The 11,102-nt window shown below is 64.7% G+C and overlaps 6 protein-coding genes across 6 annotated transcripts; 3 read left to right on the forward strand and 3 right to left on the reverse strand.

Moving 5' to 3' along the window:
• The first annotated feature begins 118 nt into the window (after positions 1–118).
• LOC148182370 (scale keratin-like) lies at positions 119–1,117 on the forward strand. The gene is made up of 2 exons (XM_088068555.1): positions 119–152; positions 547–1,117. Exon 2 carries the CDS (start codon positions 571–573, stop codon positions 934–936), a length of 366 nt encoding a protein of 121 aa, XP_087924681.1. The 5' UTR covers positions 119–152; positions 547–570; the 3' UTR covers positions 937–1,117.
• A 1,205-nt stretch (positions 1,118–2,322) lies between these two features.
• Positions 2,323–3,321, reverse strand: LOC148182371 (scale keratin-like). The gene is made up of 2 exons (XM_088068557.1): positions 3,288–3,321; positions 2,323–2,893 (listed from the first exon to the last, which is right to left on the reverse strand). The coding sequence occupies exon 2, from the start codon at positions 2,867–2,869 to the stop codon at positions 2,504–2,506; it is 366 nt and encodes a 121-aa protein (XP_087924683.1). The 5' UTR covers positions 2,870–2,893; positions 3,288–3,321; the 3' UTR covers positions 2,323–2,503.
• Positions 3,322–4,115: 794 nt separating this feature from the next.
• Positions 4,116–4,848, forward strand: LOC148182372 (feather keratin 4-like). Its single transcript, XM_088068568.1, has 2 exons — positions 4,116–4,150; positions 4,263–4,848. Exon 2 carries the CDS (start codon positions 4,287–4,289, stop codon positions 4,677–4,679), a length of 393 nt encoding a protein of 130 aa, XP_087924694.1. The 5' UTR covers positions 4,116–4,150; positions 4,263–4,286; the 3' UTR covers positions 4,680–4,848.
• Positions 4,849–6,193: 1,345 nt separating this feature from the next.
• On the reverse strand, positions 6,194–6,772 carry LOC148182373 (feather keratin 4-like). Its single transcript, XM_088068570.1, has one exon. It carries the CDS (start codon positions 6,765–6,767, stop codon positions 6,375–6,377), a length of 393 nt encoding a protein of 130 aa, XP_087924696.1. The 5' UTR covers positions 6,768–6,772; the 3' UTR covers positions 6,194–6,374.
• A 966-nt stretch (positions 6,773–7,738) lies between these two features.
• On the forward strand, positions 7,739–8,737 carry LOC148182374 (scale keratin-like). Its single transcript, XM_088068562.1, has 2 exons — positions 7,739–7,772; positions 8,167–8,737. The coding sequence occupies exon 2, from the start codon at positions 8,191–8,193 to the stop codon at positions 8,554–8,556; it is 366 nt and encodes a 121-aa protein (XP_087924688.1). The 5' UTR covers positions 7,739–7,772; positions 8,167–8,190; the 3' UTR covers positions 8,557–8,737.
• A 1,309-nt stretch (positions 8,738–10,046) lies between these two features.
• LOC102102051 (scale keratin-like) lies at positions 10,047–11,033 on the reverse strand. The gene is made up of 2 exons (XM_014262759.2): positions 11,000–11,033; positions 10,047–10,605 (listed from the first exon to the last, which is right to left on the reverse strand). Exon 2 carries the CDS (start codon positions 10,579–10,581, stop codon positions 10,216–10,218), a length of 366 nt encoding a protein of 121 aa, XP_014118234.1. The 5' UTR covers positions 10,582–10,605; positions 11,000–11,033; the 3' UTR covers positions 10,047–10,215.
• Between the last annotated feature and the right edge of the window lie 69 nt (positions 11,034–11,102).

An 11,102-nucleotide genomic window follows, 5' to 3' on the forward strand; every position in this document is an offset into this window, starting at 1 on the left:
CGCGGCAGCAGGGCCGAGCCCGCCTTGGCCCCGCAGGCGCGGCCCCAGCGTGGGCAGCCCCTGCCCCGCCTCTGCGGCCGCCCATAAAAGCGCTGTCCCGGGCCAGGGCTGCATCCACCGCTGCGGCCTCGCTCTGCTCAGCCCAAGGGCAGGTGGGTGCCTGCGGGGCTCTGCCTCCTGGCCCAGGGGCTGCCCAGGGCCCTCGGTGGCCAGCGGAGCTGCCGGGGCAGCGGCCGTGCTGGCAGCAGCCTGGCCCGGCCAGGCCCGGCCGAGCCTCGTCGGGATGAGCGAGGAAGGAGCCCCTTGGGCGGGCCGGACGGAGCCGGGCCGGGCACAGGGACTGACTCGGGCAGGGATTTTTGGCAGCTCTCTGCCTCTGGCCATCATCATCGCGGCTCTCAGGGGGCTGCAGGGCACGGGGCCAGTGCCGGGCAGGCTGGCCAAGGCTGGGGGGCTTTGGCCGCTCAGGGAACGGGGCGCTGCTGATGCGGGAGCTGCCCTTGTCTCCGCTGCTTGTAACCGCTGCTTGTCCCAATTGCCTTTCAGCCTCATCTCGTCTCTCACGCCAACATGTCCTGCTACGACCTGTGTCCTCCCCGCACCAGCGTGGCCGTGCCCCAGCCCATCGCTGAGAGCTGCAACGAGCTGTGCGCCCGCCAGTGCCCCGACTCGTCGGCCTTGATCCAGCCGCCGCCCGTGGTGGTCACCTTCCCCGGCCCCATCCTCAGCTCCTTCCCCCAGCAAGCCGTGGTGGGCTCCTCCGGAGCCCCGGCCTTTGGCGGCTCCCTGGGGCTGGGCGGCCTCTACGGCGCCGGCGCCACCCAGGCCTCGGGGGGCCTGTGCACCTTTGGCAGAGCCTACGCTGCTCCCGCCTGCAGCCCTTGCGCCTTGCCCCGCTACAGCAAGAAGCTCTGGGACACCTGCGGGCCCTGCTAGAGCCGCCAGAGGCCAGCCCGAGCAGCCGCGCCCGCCTCAGCCCAGCCCGCACAAGCTGAGCTCGCCACAAGCTGCCCCGGCCTCCTGCAGCCCGTGACACCCGGCCTGCCTGGGGCCTGCCCAGCGCCCCTCTGCCAGCCCCTCCCGCCCTGCTCCCCACAATAAACTCTCCTGCAAACCATTCCTGCCTCTCTTGGCCTCTTTTCCCGATTCAGGATAGGTTCGTGGATGGGGAAGTTCCAAGAGTGGGAGGGGAAATGGTGTTAGTGGGATGGATATGGGGAAATGGGAAATGGAAGGGGAAGGGTAAAACAGAAGAGGGAAGGCGCTCGAGGAGGTGGAGATGAAATAGAAATTGGGGTGGGTTAGGAAATGGACAAGGTGAAGTCGGACGAGGAGGTGAACAGCAATGACAACGAGAAGGAGGAGAAGGAAGGCTGGACACAGAAGAAAACGATGGAGCAGAACAAGGACAAGGAGAAGCAGAGGAGAAGGAGAAGGAGAAGGAGGACAAGGAGGAAAAGAGAAAGGAGGAGCAGAAAAGGAAAGAGGAAAGAGAAGAGGGAGGAAATGAGGAACAAGGAGAGGGAAAAATATTAATAATGAAAGCTAAGATATAGAATGGGAAGAGAAGGAGTTGATGACACGGACATTCAATGTACTTGTCATGTGTGAATGGGGTACATGGTGCATGGTGCGAGGGGAATGGTGAGGGGGGATATCTCACTCTGATTTCTGTCCAAGGTGCTGAAGCAGAGCCATGACGGCACAGGGGGCTGCAGCTCTGACAGCCTCTGGCCCTGCATGGCTCCCGGCTCCGGGGACAGCCCCAGTCAGTGCCAGCACGGCTGCGGGTGTGTAAAAGCCCCTGGTGCCATGGGCTGCAAGCTGGAGCATCTGTCTGTCTTCAGGCAGAGTGCTTGGAGCTTCTTGTCCCTTGTCCTTGTCCTTGTCCATCTTCTCCTTCTTCTCCTTCTTCTCCTTCTTCTCCTTCTTCCCCTTCTCCTTCTCCTTCCCCTTCTCCTTCTCCTTCTCCTTCTCCTTCTCCTTCTCCTTCTCCTTCTCCTTCTCCTTCTCCTTCTCCTTCTCCTTCTCCTTCTCCTTCTCCTTCTCCTTCTCCTTCTCCTTCTCCTTCTCCTTCTCCTTCTCCTTCCCCTTCTCCTTCCCCTTTCTCCTTCGTATCCCTACAGTTTCCCATAGATTTAAACACCTTCCCCTCTTGAATCTCCACTCCCCCAGTCCCTCTTCTATTTTACCTCTCCTTTCCCTTCCATTTCCCATTTCCCCTGGGCCATCCCTCTAACACCATTTCCCCTCCCAGTTCCTTGGAACTAACCCATCCACGGACCCGTCCTGACTTGGAAAAGAGGCCAAGAGAGGCAGGAATGGTTTGCAGGAGAGTTTATTGTGGGGAGCAGGGCGGGAGGGGCTGGCAGAGGGGCGCTGGGCAGGCCCCAGGCAGGCCGGGTGTCACGGGCTGCAGGAGGCCGGGGCAGCTTGTGGCGAGCTCAGCTTGTGCGGGCTGGGCTGAGGCGGGCGCGGCTGCTCGGGCTGGCCTCTGGCGGCTCTAGCAGGGCCCGCAGGTGTCCCAGAGCTTCTTGCTGTAGCGGGGCAAGGCGCAAGGGCTGCAGGCGGGAGCAGCGTAGGCTCTGCCAAAGGTGCACAGGCCCCCCGAGGCCTGGGTGGCGCCGGCGCCGTAGAGGCCGCCCAGCCCCAGGGAGCCGCCAAAGGCCGGGGCTCCGGAGGAGCCCACCACGGCTTGCTGGGGGAAGGAGCTGAGGATGGGGCCGGGGAAGGTGACCACCACGGGCGGCGGCTGGATCAAGGCCGACGAGTCGGGGCACTGGCGGGCGCACAGCTCGTTGCAGCTCTCAGCGATGGGCTGGGGCACGGCCACGCTGGTGCGGGGAGGACACAGGTCGTAGCAGGACATGTTGGCGTGAGAGACGAGATGAGGCTGAAAGGCAATTGGGACAAGCAGCGGTTACAAGCAGGGGAGACAAGGGCAGCTCCCGCATCAGCAGCGCCCCGTTCCCTGAGCGGCCAAAGCCCCCCAGCCTTGGCCAGCCTGCCCGGCACTGGCCCCGTGCCCTGCAGCCCCCTGAGAGCCGCGATGATGATGGCCAGAGGCAGAGAGCTGCCAAAAATCCCTGCCCGAGTCAGTCCCTGTGCCCGGCCCGGCTCCGTCCGGCCCGCCCAAGGGGCTCCTTCCTCGCTCATCCCGACGAGGCTCGGCCGGGCCTGGCCGGGCCAGGCTGCTGCCAGCACGGCCGCTGCCCCGGCAGCTCCGCTGGCCACCGAGGGCCCTGGGCAGCCCCTGGGCCAGGAGGCAGAGCCCCGCAGGCACCCACCTGCCCTTGGGCTGAGCAGAGCGAGGCCGCAGCGGTGGATGCAGCCCTGGCCCGGGACAGCGCTTTTATGGGCGGCCGCAGAGGCGGGGCAGGGGCTGCCCACGCTGGGGCCGCGCCTGCGGGGCCAAGGCGGGCTCGGCCCTGCTGCCGCGGGGCTCTTCTGCTGACTCCTGCCTTTCCTGGCCGGCCCCAAGCTGCACCATCAGCGCCTGCAATTAGCCCGCTGCCACGCTGCAGCCCCAGGCAGGCAGCGCCTGCCCTGGGCCACCCGCTGGCCCTGAGGGCCACCGGGCACAGCCGAGCCAAGGCCCGAGGAAAGGCAGCTCCGCTGGGGCCCTGCCTGCTCAGCACCCTGCAGCACCCGACAGTGCAGCACAGCTGGCCTCCAGCTGCCCCCGGCCGCTGCCCGCCACCTCTGGGACACAGGCGACAAAGAGCCCTCGTGCTACTGAGCCCTGAGCTCCGCGGGACAAGGATCAGAAAGGCCCGGGAAGCGCAACACACTGTAGGGCTCTCTCAGCCCCGGCCAGAGCCCCTCCGAGCCCTCACATGAGCCCCCGGAGCCAAATTGCTGGGTGCCATCAGTGCTCTCAAGGCTGTGACGCGGCAGGAAGGACAGGATGGCTTGGGCAGCGGGAGGTGCTGGGCTGGCAGCTGGGGGATGCTGACTCAGGGAGGGGCAGGGGGGCACAGCCCTGGTGTCAGCAGCAGCAGGAGCAGGAGCAGGAGCAAGAGCAGGGAGTGTCCCCTGTGCAGATTGGCCCGGCTGGAGCTGAGCAATGGCCCGGCTGCTATAAAAGCCGTGCCTGGGCCAGCCGGGGCCAAGCACTGCCCTGGCCACCTTCTCCTCCTCGGGGACAAGGGTAAGTGTGCGAGCGCTTGTGCCCGCGGCTCCCGGCTCCAGCCCGGCGGCCCCTGGGGCTCGGCCGCTGCCTGTGCCGCTCTCCCTCCCGCCACGGCTGCCCTCTCTTGCAGAGCTCGCTCGGATCCCAGGCCAAGATGTCCTGCTACGACCTGTGCCCCCCCAGAAGCAGCGCGGACCTGTGTCCCCCCCGCACCAGCGTGGCCGTGCCCCAGCCCATCGCTGAGAGCTGCAACGAGCTGTGCGCCCGCCAGTGCCCCGACTCGTCGGCCTTGATCCAGCCGCCGCCCGTGGTGGTCACCTTCCCCGGCCCCATCCTCAGCTCCTTCCCCCAGCAAGCCGTGGTGGGCTCCTCCGGAGCCCCGGCCTTTGGCGGCTCCCTGGGGCTGGGCGGCCTCTACGGCGCCGGCGCCACCCAGGCCTCGGGGGGCCTGTGCACCTTTGGCAGAGCCTACGCTGCTCCCGCCTGCAGCCCTTGCGCCTTGCCCCGCTACAGCAAGAAGCTCTGGGACACCTGCGGGCCCTGCTAGAGCCGCCAGAGGCCAGCCCGAGCAGCCGCGCCCGCCTCAGCCCAGCCCGCACAAGCTGAGCTCGCCACAAGCTGCCCCGGCCTCCTGCAGCCCGTGACACCCGGCCTGCCTGGGGCCTGCCCAGCGCCCCTCTGCCAGCCCCTCCCGCCCTGCTCCCCACAATAAACTCTCCTGCAATCTATTCCTGCATCTGTTTGCCTCTTTTCCCGATTCAGGATAGATTCGTGGATGGGGGAGATGCAAGAGTGGGAGGGGAAATGGTGTTAGTGGGATGGATATGGGGAAATGGGAAATGGAAGGGGAAGGGTAAAACAGAAGAGGGAAGGCGCTCGAGGAGGTGGAGATGAAATAGAAATTGGGGTGGGTTAGGAAATGGACAAGGTGAAGTCGGACGAGGAGGTGAACAGCAATGACAACGAGGAGGAGGAGAAGGAAGGCTGGACACAGAAGAAAACGATGGAGCAGAACAAGGACAAGGAGAAGCAGAGGAGAAGGAGAAGGAGAAGGAGAAGGAGAAGGAGAAGGAGAAGGAGAAGGAGAAGGAGAAGGAGAAGGAGAAGGAGAAGGAGAAGGAGAAGGAGAAGGAGAAGGAGAAGGAGAAGGAGAAGGAGAAGGAGAAGGAGAAGGAGAAGGAGAAGGAGGACAAGGAGGAAAAGAGAAAGGAGGAGCAGAAAAGGAAAGAGGAAAGAGAAGAGGAAATGAGGAACAAGGAGAGGGAAAAATATTAATAATGAAAGCTAAGATATAGAATGGGAAGAGAAGGAGTTGATGACACGGACATTCAATGTACTTGTCATGTGTGAATGGGGTACATGGTGCATGGTGCGAGGGGAATGGTGAGGGGGGATATCTCACTCTGATTTCTGTCCAAGGTGCTGAAGCAGAGCCATGACGGCACAGGGGGCTGCAGCTCTGACAGCCTCTGGCCCTGCATGGCTCCCGGCTCCGGGGACAGCCCCAGTCAGTGCCAGCACGGCTGCGGGTGTGTAAAAGCCCCTGGTGCCATGGGCTGCAAGCTGGAGCATCTGTCTGTCTTCAGGCAGAGTGCTTGGAGCTTCTTGTCCTTTGTCCTTGTCCTTCTCCATCTTCTCCTTCTTCTCCTTCTTCTCCTCCTTCTTCCCCTTCTCCTTCCCCTTCTCCTTCTCCTTCTCCTTCTCCTTCTCCTTCTCCTTCTCCTTCTCCTTCTCCTTCTCCTTCTCCTTCTCCTTCTCCTTCTCCTTCTCCTTCTCCTTCTCCTTCTCCTTCTCCTTCTCCTTCTCCTTCTCCTTCTCCTTCTCCTTCTCCTTCTCCTTCCCCTTTCTCCTTCGTATCCCTACAGTTTCCCATAGATTTAAACACCTTCCCCTCTTGAATCTCCACTCCCCCAGTCCCTCTTCTATTTTACCTCTCCTTTCCCTTCCATTTACCATTTCCTCTGGGCCATCCCACTAACACCATTTCCCCTCCCAGTTCCTTGGAACTAACCCATCCACGGACCCGTCCTGACTTGGAAAAGAGGCCAAGAGAGGCAGGAATGGTTTGCAGGAGAGTTTATTGTGGGGAGCAGGGCGGGAGGGGCTGGCAGAGGGGCGCTGGGCAGGCCCCAGGCAGGCCGGGTGTCACGGGCTGCAGGAGGCCGGGGCAGCTTGTGGCGAGCTCAGCTTGTGCGGGCTGGGCTGAGGCGGGCGCGGCTGCTCGGGCTGGCCTCTGGCGGCTCTAGCAGGGCCCGCAGGTGTCCCAGAGCTTCTTGCTGTAGCGGGGCAAGGCGCAAGGGCTGCAGGCGGGAGCAGCGTAGGCTCTGCCAAAGGTGCACAGGCCCCCCGAGGCCTGGGTGGCGCCGGCGCCGTAGAGGCCGCCCAGCCCCAGGGAGCCGCCAAAGGCCGGGGCTCCGGAGGAGCCCACCACGGCTTGCTGGGGGAAGGAGCTGAGGATGGGGCCGGGGAAGGTGACCACCACGGGCGGCGGCTGGATCAAGGCCGACGAGTCGGGGCACTGGCGGGCGCACAGCTCGTTGCAGCTCTCAGCGATGGGCTGGGGCACGGCCACGCTGGTGCGGGGGGGACACAGGTCCGCGCTGCTTCTGGGGGGGCACAGGTCGTAGCAGGACATCTTGGCCTGGGGTCCGAGCGAGCTCTGCAAGAGAGGGCAGCCGTGGCGGGAGGGAGAGCGGCACAGGCAGCGGCCGAGCCCCAGGGGCCGCCGGGCTGGAGCCGGGAGCCGCGGGCACAAGCGCTCGCACACTTACCCTTGTCCCCGAGGAGGAGAAGGTGGCCAGGGCAGTGCTTGGCCCCGGCTGGCCCAGGCACGGCTTTTATAGCAGCCGGGCCATTGCTCAGCTCCAGCCGGGCCAATCTGCACAGGGGACACTCCCTGCTCTTGCTCCTGCTCCTGCTCCTCCTCCTGCTGCTGCTGACACCAGGGCTGTGCCCCCCTGCCCCTCCCTGAGTCAGCATCCCCCAGCTGCCAGCCCAGCACCTCCCGCTGCCCAAGCCATCCTGTCCTTCCTGCCGCGTCACAGCCTTGAGAGCACTGATGGCACCCAGCAATTTGGCTCCGGGGGCTCATGTGAGGGCTCGGAGGGGCTCTGGCCGGGGCTGAGAGAGCCTTACAGTGTGTTGCGCTTCCCGGGCCTTTCTGATCCTTGTCCCGCGGAGCTCAGGGCTCAGTAGCACGAGGGCTCTTTGTCGCCTGTGTCCCAGAGGTGGCGGGCAGCGGCCGGGGGCAGCTGGAGGCCAGCTGTGCTGCACTGTCGGGTGCTGCAGGGTGCTGAGCAGGCAGGGCCCCAGCGGAGCTGCCTTTCCTCGGGCCTTGGCTCGGCTGTGCCCGGTGGCCCTCAGGGCCAGCGGGTGGCCCAGGGCAGGCGCTGCCTGCCTGGGGCTGCAGCGTGGCAGCGGGCTAATTGCAGGCGCTGATGGTGCAGCTTGGGGCCGGCCAGGAAAGGCAGGAGTCAGCAGAAGAGCCCCGCGGCAGCAGGGCCGAGCCCGCCTTGGCCCCGCAGGCGCGGCCCCAGCGTGGGCAGCCCCTGCCCCGCCTCTGCGGCCGCCCATAAAAGCGCTGTCCCGGGCCAGGGCTGCATCCACCGCTGCGGCCTCGCTCTGCTCAGCCCAAGGGCAGGTGGGTGCCTGCGGGGCTCTGCCTCCTGGCCCAGGGGCTGCCCAGGGCCCTCGGTGGCCAGCGGAGCTGCCGGGGCAGCGGCCGTGCTGGCAGCAGCCTGGCCCGGCCAGGCCCGGCCGAGCCTCGTCGGGATGAGCGAGGAAGGAGCCCCTTGGGCGGGCCGGACGGAGCCGGGCCGGGCACAGGGACTGACTCGGGCAGGGATTTTTGGCAGCTCTCTGCCTCTGGCCATCATCATCGCGGCTCTCAGGGGGCTGCAGGGCACGGGGCCAGTGCCGGGCAGGCTGGCCAAGGCTGGGGGGCTTTGGCCGCTCAGGGAACGGGGCGCTGCTGATGCGGGAGCTGCCCTTGTCTCCCCTGCTTGTAACCGCTGCTTGTCCCAATTGCCTTTCAGCCTCATCTCGTCTCTCACGCCAACATGTCCTGCTACGACCTGTGTCCTCCCCGCACCAGCGTGGCCGTGCCCCAGCCCATCGCTGAGAGCTGCAACGAGCTGTGCGCCCGCCAGTGCCCCGACTCGTCGGCCTTGATCCAGCCGCCGCCCGTGGTGGTCACCTTCCCCGGCCCCATCCTCAGCTCCTTCCCCCAGCAAGCCGTGGTGGGCTCCTCCGGAGCCCCGGCCTTTGGCGGCTCCCTGGGGCTGGGCGGCCTCTACGGCGCCGGCGCCACCCAGGCCTCGGGGGGCCTGTGCACCTTTGGCAGAGCCTACGCTGCTCCCGCCTGCAGCCCTTGCGCCTTGCCCCGCTACAGCAAGAAGCTCTGGGACACCTGCGGGCCCTGCTAGAGCCGCCAGAGGCCAGCCCGAGCAGCCGCGCCCGCCTCAGCCCAGCCCGCACAAGCTGAGCTCGCCACAAGCTGCCCCGGCCTCCTGCAGCCCGTGACACCCGGCCTGCCTGGGGCCTGCCCAGCGCCCCTCTGCCAGCCCCTCCCGCCCTGCTCCCCACAATAAACTCTCCTGCAAACCATTCCTGCCTCTCTTGGCCTCTTTTCCAAGTCAGGACGGGTCCGTGGATGGGTTAGTTCCAAGGAACTGGGAGGGGAAATGGTGTTAGAGGGATGGCCCAGGGGAAATGGGAAATGGAAGGGAAAGGAGAGGTAAAATAGAAGAGGGACTGGGGGAGTGGAGATTCAAGAGGGGAAGGTGTTTAAATCTATGGGAAACTGTAGGGATACGAAGGAGAAAGGGGAAGGAGAAGGGGAAGGAGAAGGAGAAGGAGAAGGAGAAGGAGAAGGAGAAGGAGAAGGAGAAGGAGAAGGAGAAGGAGAAGGAGAAGGAGAAGGAGAAGGAGAAGGAGAAGGAGAAGGAGAAGGAGAAGGAGAAGGAGAAGGAGAAGGAGAAGGAGAAGGAGAAGGAGAAGGAGAAGGAGAAGGAGAAGGAGAAGGAGAAGGAGAAGGAGAAGGAGAAGGAGAAGGAGAAGGAGAAGGAGAAGGGGAAGGAGAAGGAGAAGGGGAAGAAGGAGAAGAAGGAGAAGAAGGAGAAGAAGGAGAAGATGGACAAGGACAAGGACAAGGGACAAGAAGCTCCAAGCACTCTGCCTGAAGACAGACAGATGCTCCAGCTTGCAGCCCATGGCACCAGGGGCTTTTACACACCCGCAGCCGTGCTGGCACTGACTGGGGCTGTCCCCGGAGCCGGGAGCCATGCAGGGCCAGAGGCTGTCAGAGCTGCAGCCCCCTGTGCCGTCATGGCTCTGCTTCAGCACCTTGGACAGAAATCAGAGTGAGATATCCCCCCTCACCATTCCCCTCGCACCATGCACCATGTACCCCATTCACACATGACAAGTACATTGAATGTCCGTGTCATCAACTCCTTCTCTTCCCATTCTATATCTTAGCTTTCATTATTAATATTTTTCCCTCTCCTTGTTCCTCATTTCCTCTTCTCTTTCCTCTTTCCTTTTCTGCTCCTCCTTTCTCTTTTCCTCCTTGTCCTCCTTCTCCTTCTCCTTCTCCTCTGCTTCTCCTTGTCCTTGTTCTGCTCCATCGTTTTCTTCTGTGTCCAGCCTTCCTTCTCCTCCTTCTCGTTGTCATTGCTGTTCACCTCCTCGTCCGACTTCACCTTGTCCATTTCCTAACCCACCCCAATTTCTATTTCATCTCCACCTCCTCGAGCGCCTTCCCTCTTCTGTTTTACCCTTCCCCTTCCATTTCCCATTTCCCCATATCCATCCCACTAACACCATTTCCCCTCCCACTCTTGGAACTTCCCCATCCACGAACCTATCCTGAATCGGGAAAAGAGGCCAAGAGAGGCAGGAATAGATTGCAGGAGAGTTTATTGTGGGGAGCAGGGCGGGAGGGGCTGGCAGAGGGGCGCTGGGCAGGCCCCAGGCAGGCCGGGTGTCACGGGCTGCAGGAGGCCGGGGCAGCTTGTGGCGAGCTCAGCTTGTGCGGGCTGGGCTGAGGCGGGCGCGGCTGCTCGGGCTGGCCTCTGGCGGCTCTAGCAGGGCCCGCAGGTGTCCCAGAGCTTCTTGCTGTAGCGGGGCAAGGCGCAAGGGCTGCAGGCGGGAGCAGCGTAGGCTCTGCCAAAGGTGCACAGGCCCCCCGAGGCCTGGGTGGCGCCGGCGCCGTAGAGGCCGCCCAGCCCCAGGGAGCCGCCAAAGGCCGGGGCTCCGGAGGAGCCCACCACGGCTTGCTGGGGGAAGGAGCTGAGGATGGGGCCGGGGAAGGTGACCACCACGGGCGGCGGCTGGATCAAGGCCGACGAGTCGGGGCACTGGCGGGCGCACAGCTCGTTGCAGCTCTCAGCGATGGGCTGGGGCACGGCCACGCTGGTGCGGGGAGGACACAGGTCGTAGCAGGACATGTTGGCGTGAGAGACGAGATGAGGCTGAAAGGCAATTGGGACAAGCAGCGGTTACAAGCAGCGGAGACAAGGGCAGCTCCCGCATCAGCAGCGCCCCGTTCCCTGAGCGGCCAAAGCCCCCCAGCCTTGGCCAGCCTGCCCGGCACTGGCCCCGTGCCCTGCAGCCCCCTGAGAGCCGCGATGATGATGGCCAGAGGCAGAGAGCTGCCAAAAATCCCTGCCCGAGTCAGTCCCTGTGCCCGGCCCGGCTCCGTCCGGCCCGCCCAAGGGGCTCCTTCCTCGCTCATCCCGACGAGGCTCGGCCGGGCCTGGCCGGGCCAGGCTGCTGCCAGCACGGCCGCTGCCCCGGCAGCTCCGCTGGCCACCGAGGGCCCTGGGCAGCCCCTGGGCCAGGAGGCAGAGCCCCGCAGGCACCCACCTGCCCTTGGGCTGAGCAGAGCGAGGCCGCAGCGGTGGATGCAGCCCTGGCCCGGGACAGCGCTTTTATGGGCGGCCGCAGAGGCGGGGCAGGGGCTGCCCAC

The sequence above is a fragment of the Pseudopodoces humilis genome, chromosome 31 (assembly GCF_049639895.1).
Source record: "Pseudopodoces humilis isolate 2021_Gansu_Grassland_sample_001 chromosome 31, ASM4963989v1, whole genome shotgun sequence".
Lineage (NCBI taxonomy): Eukaryota > Metazoa > Chordata > Aves > Passeriformes > Paridae > Pseudopodoces > Pseudopodoces humilis.

What these genes read in the sequence shown, in the direction of transcription:
- LOC148182370 (XM_088068555.1), top strand. Translation starts at nt 571, where the DNA reads ATGTCCTGCTACGACCTGTGTCCTCCCCGCACCAGCGTGGCCGTGCCC.
- LOC148182371 (XM_088068557.1), bottom strand. Translation starts at nt 2,869, where the DNA reads ATGTCCTGCTACGACCTGTGTCCTCCCCGCACCAGCGTGGCCGTGCCC.
- LOC148182372 (XM_088068568.1), top strand. Translation starts at nt 4,287, where the DNA reads ATGTCCTGCTACGACCTGTGCCCCCCCAGAAGCAGCGCGGACCTGTGT.
- LOC148182373 (XM_088068570.1), bottom strand. Translation starts at nt 6,767, where the DNA reads ATGTCCTGCTACGACCTGTGCCCCCCCAGAAGCAGCGCGGACCTGTGT.
- LOC148182374 (XM_088068562.1), top strand. Translation starts at nt 8,191, where the DNA reads ATGTCCTGCTACGACCTGTGTCCTCCCCGCACCAGCGTGGCCGTGCCC.
- LOC102102051 (XM_014262759.2), bottom strand. Translation starts at nt 10,581, where the DNA reads ATGTCCTGCTACGACCTGTGTCCTCCCCGCACCAGCGTGGCCGTGCCC.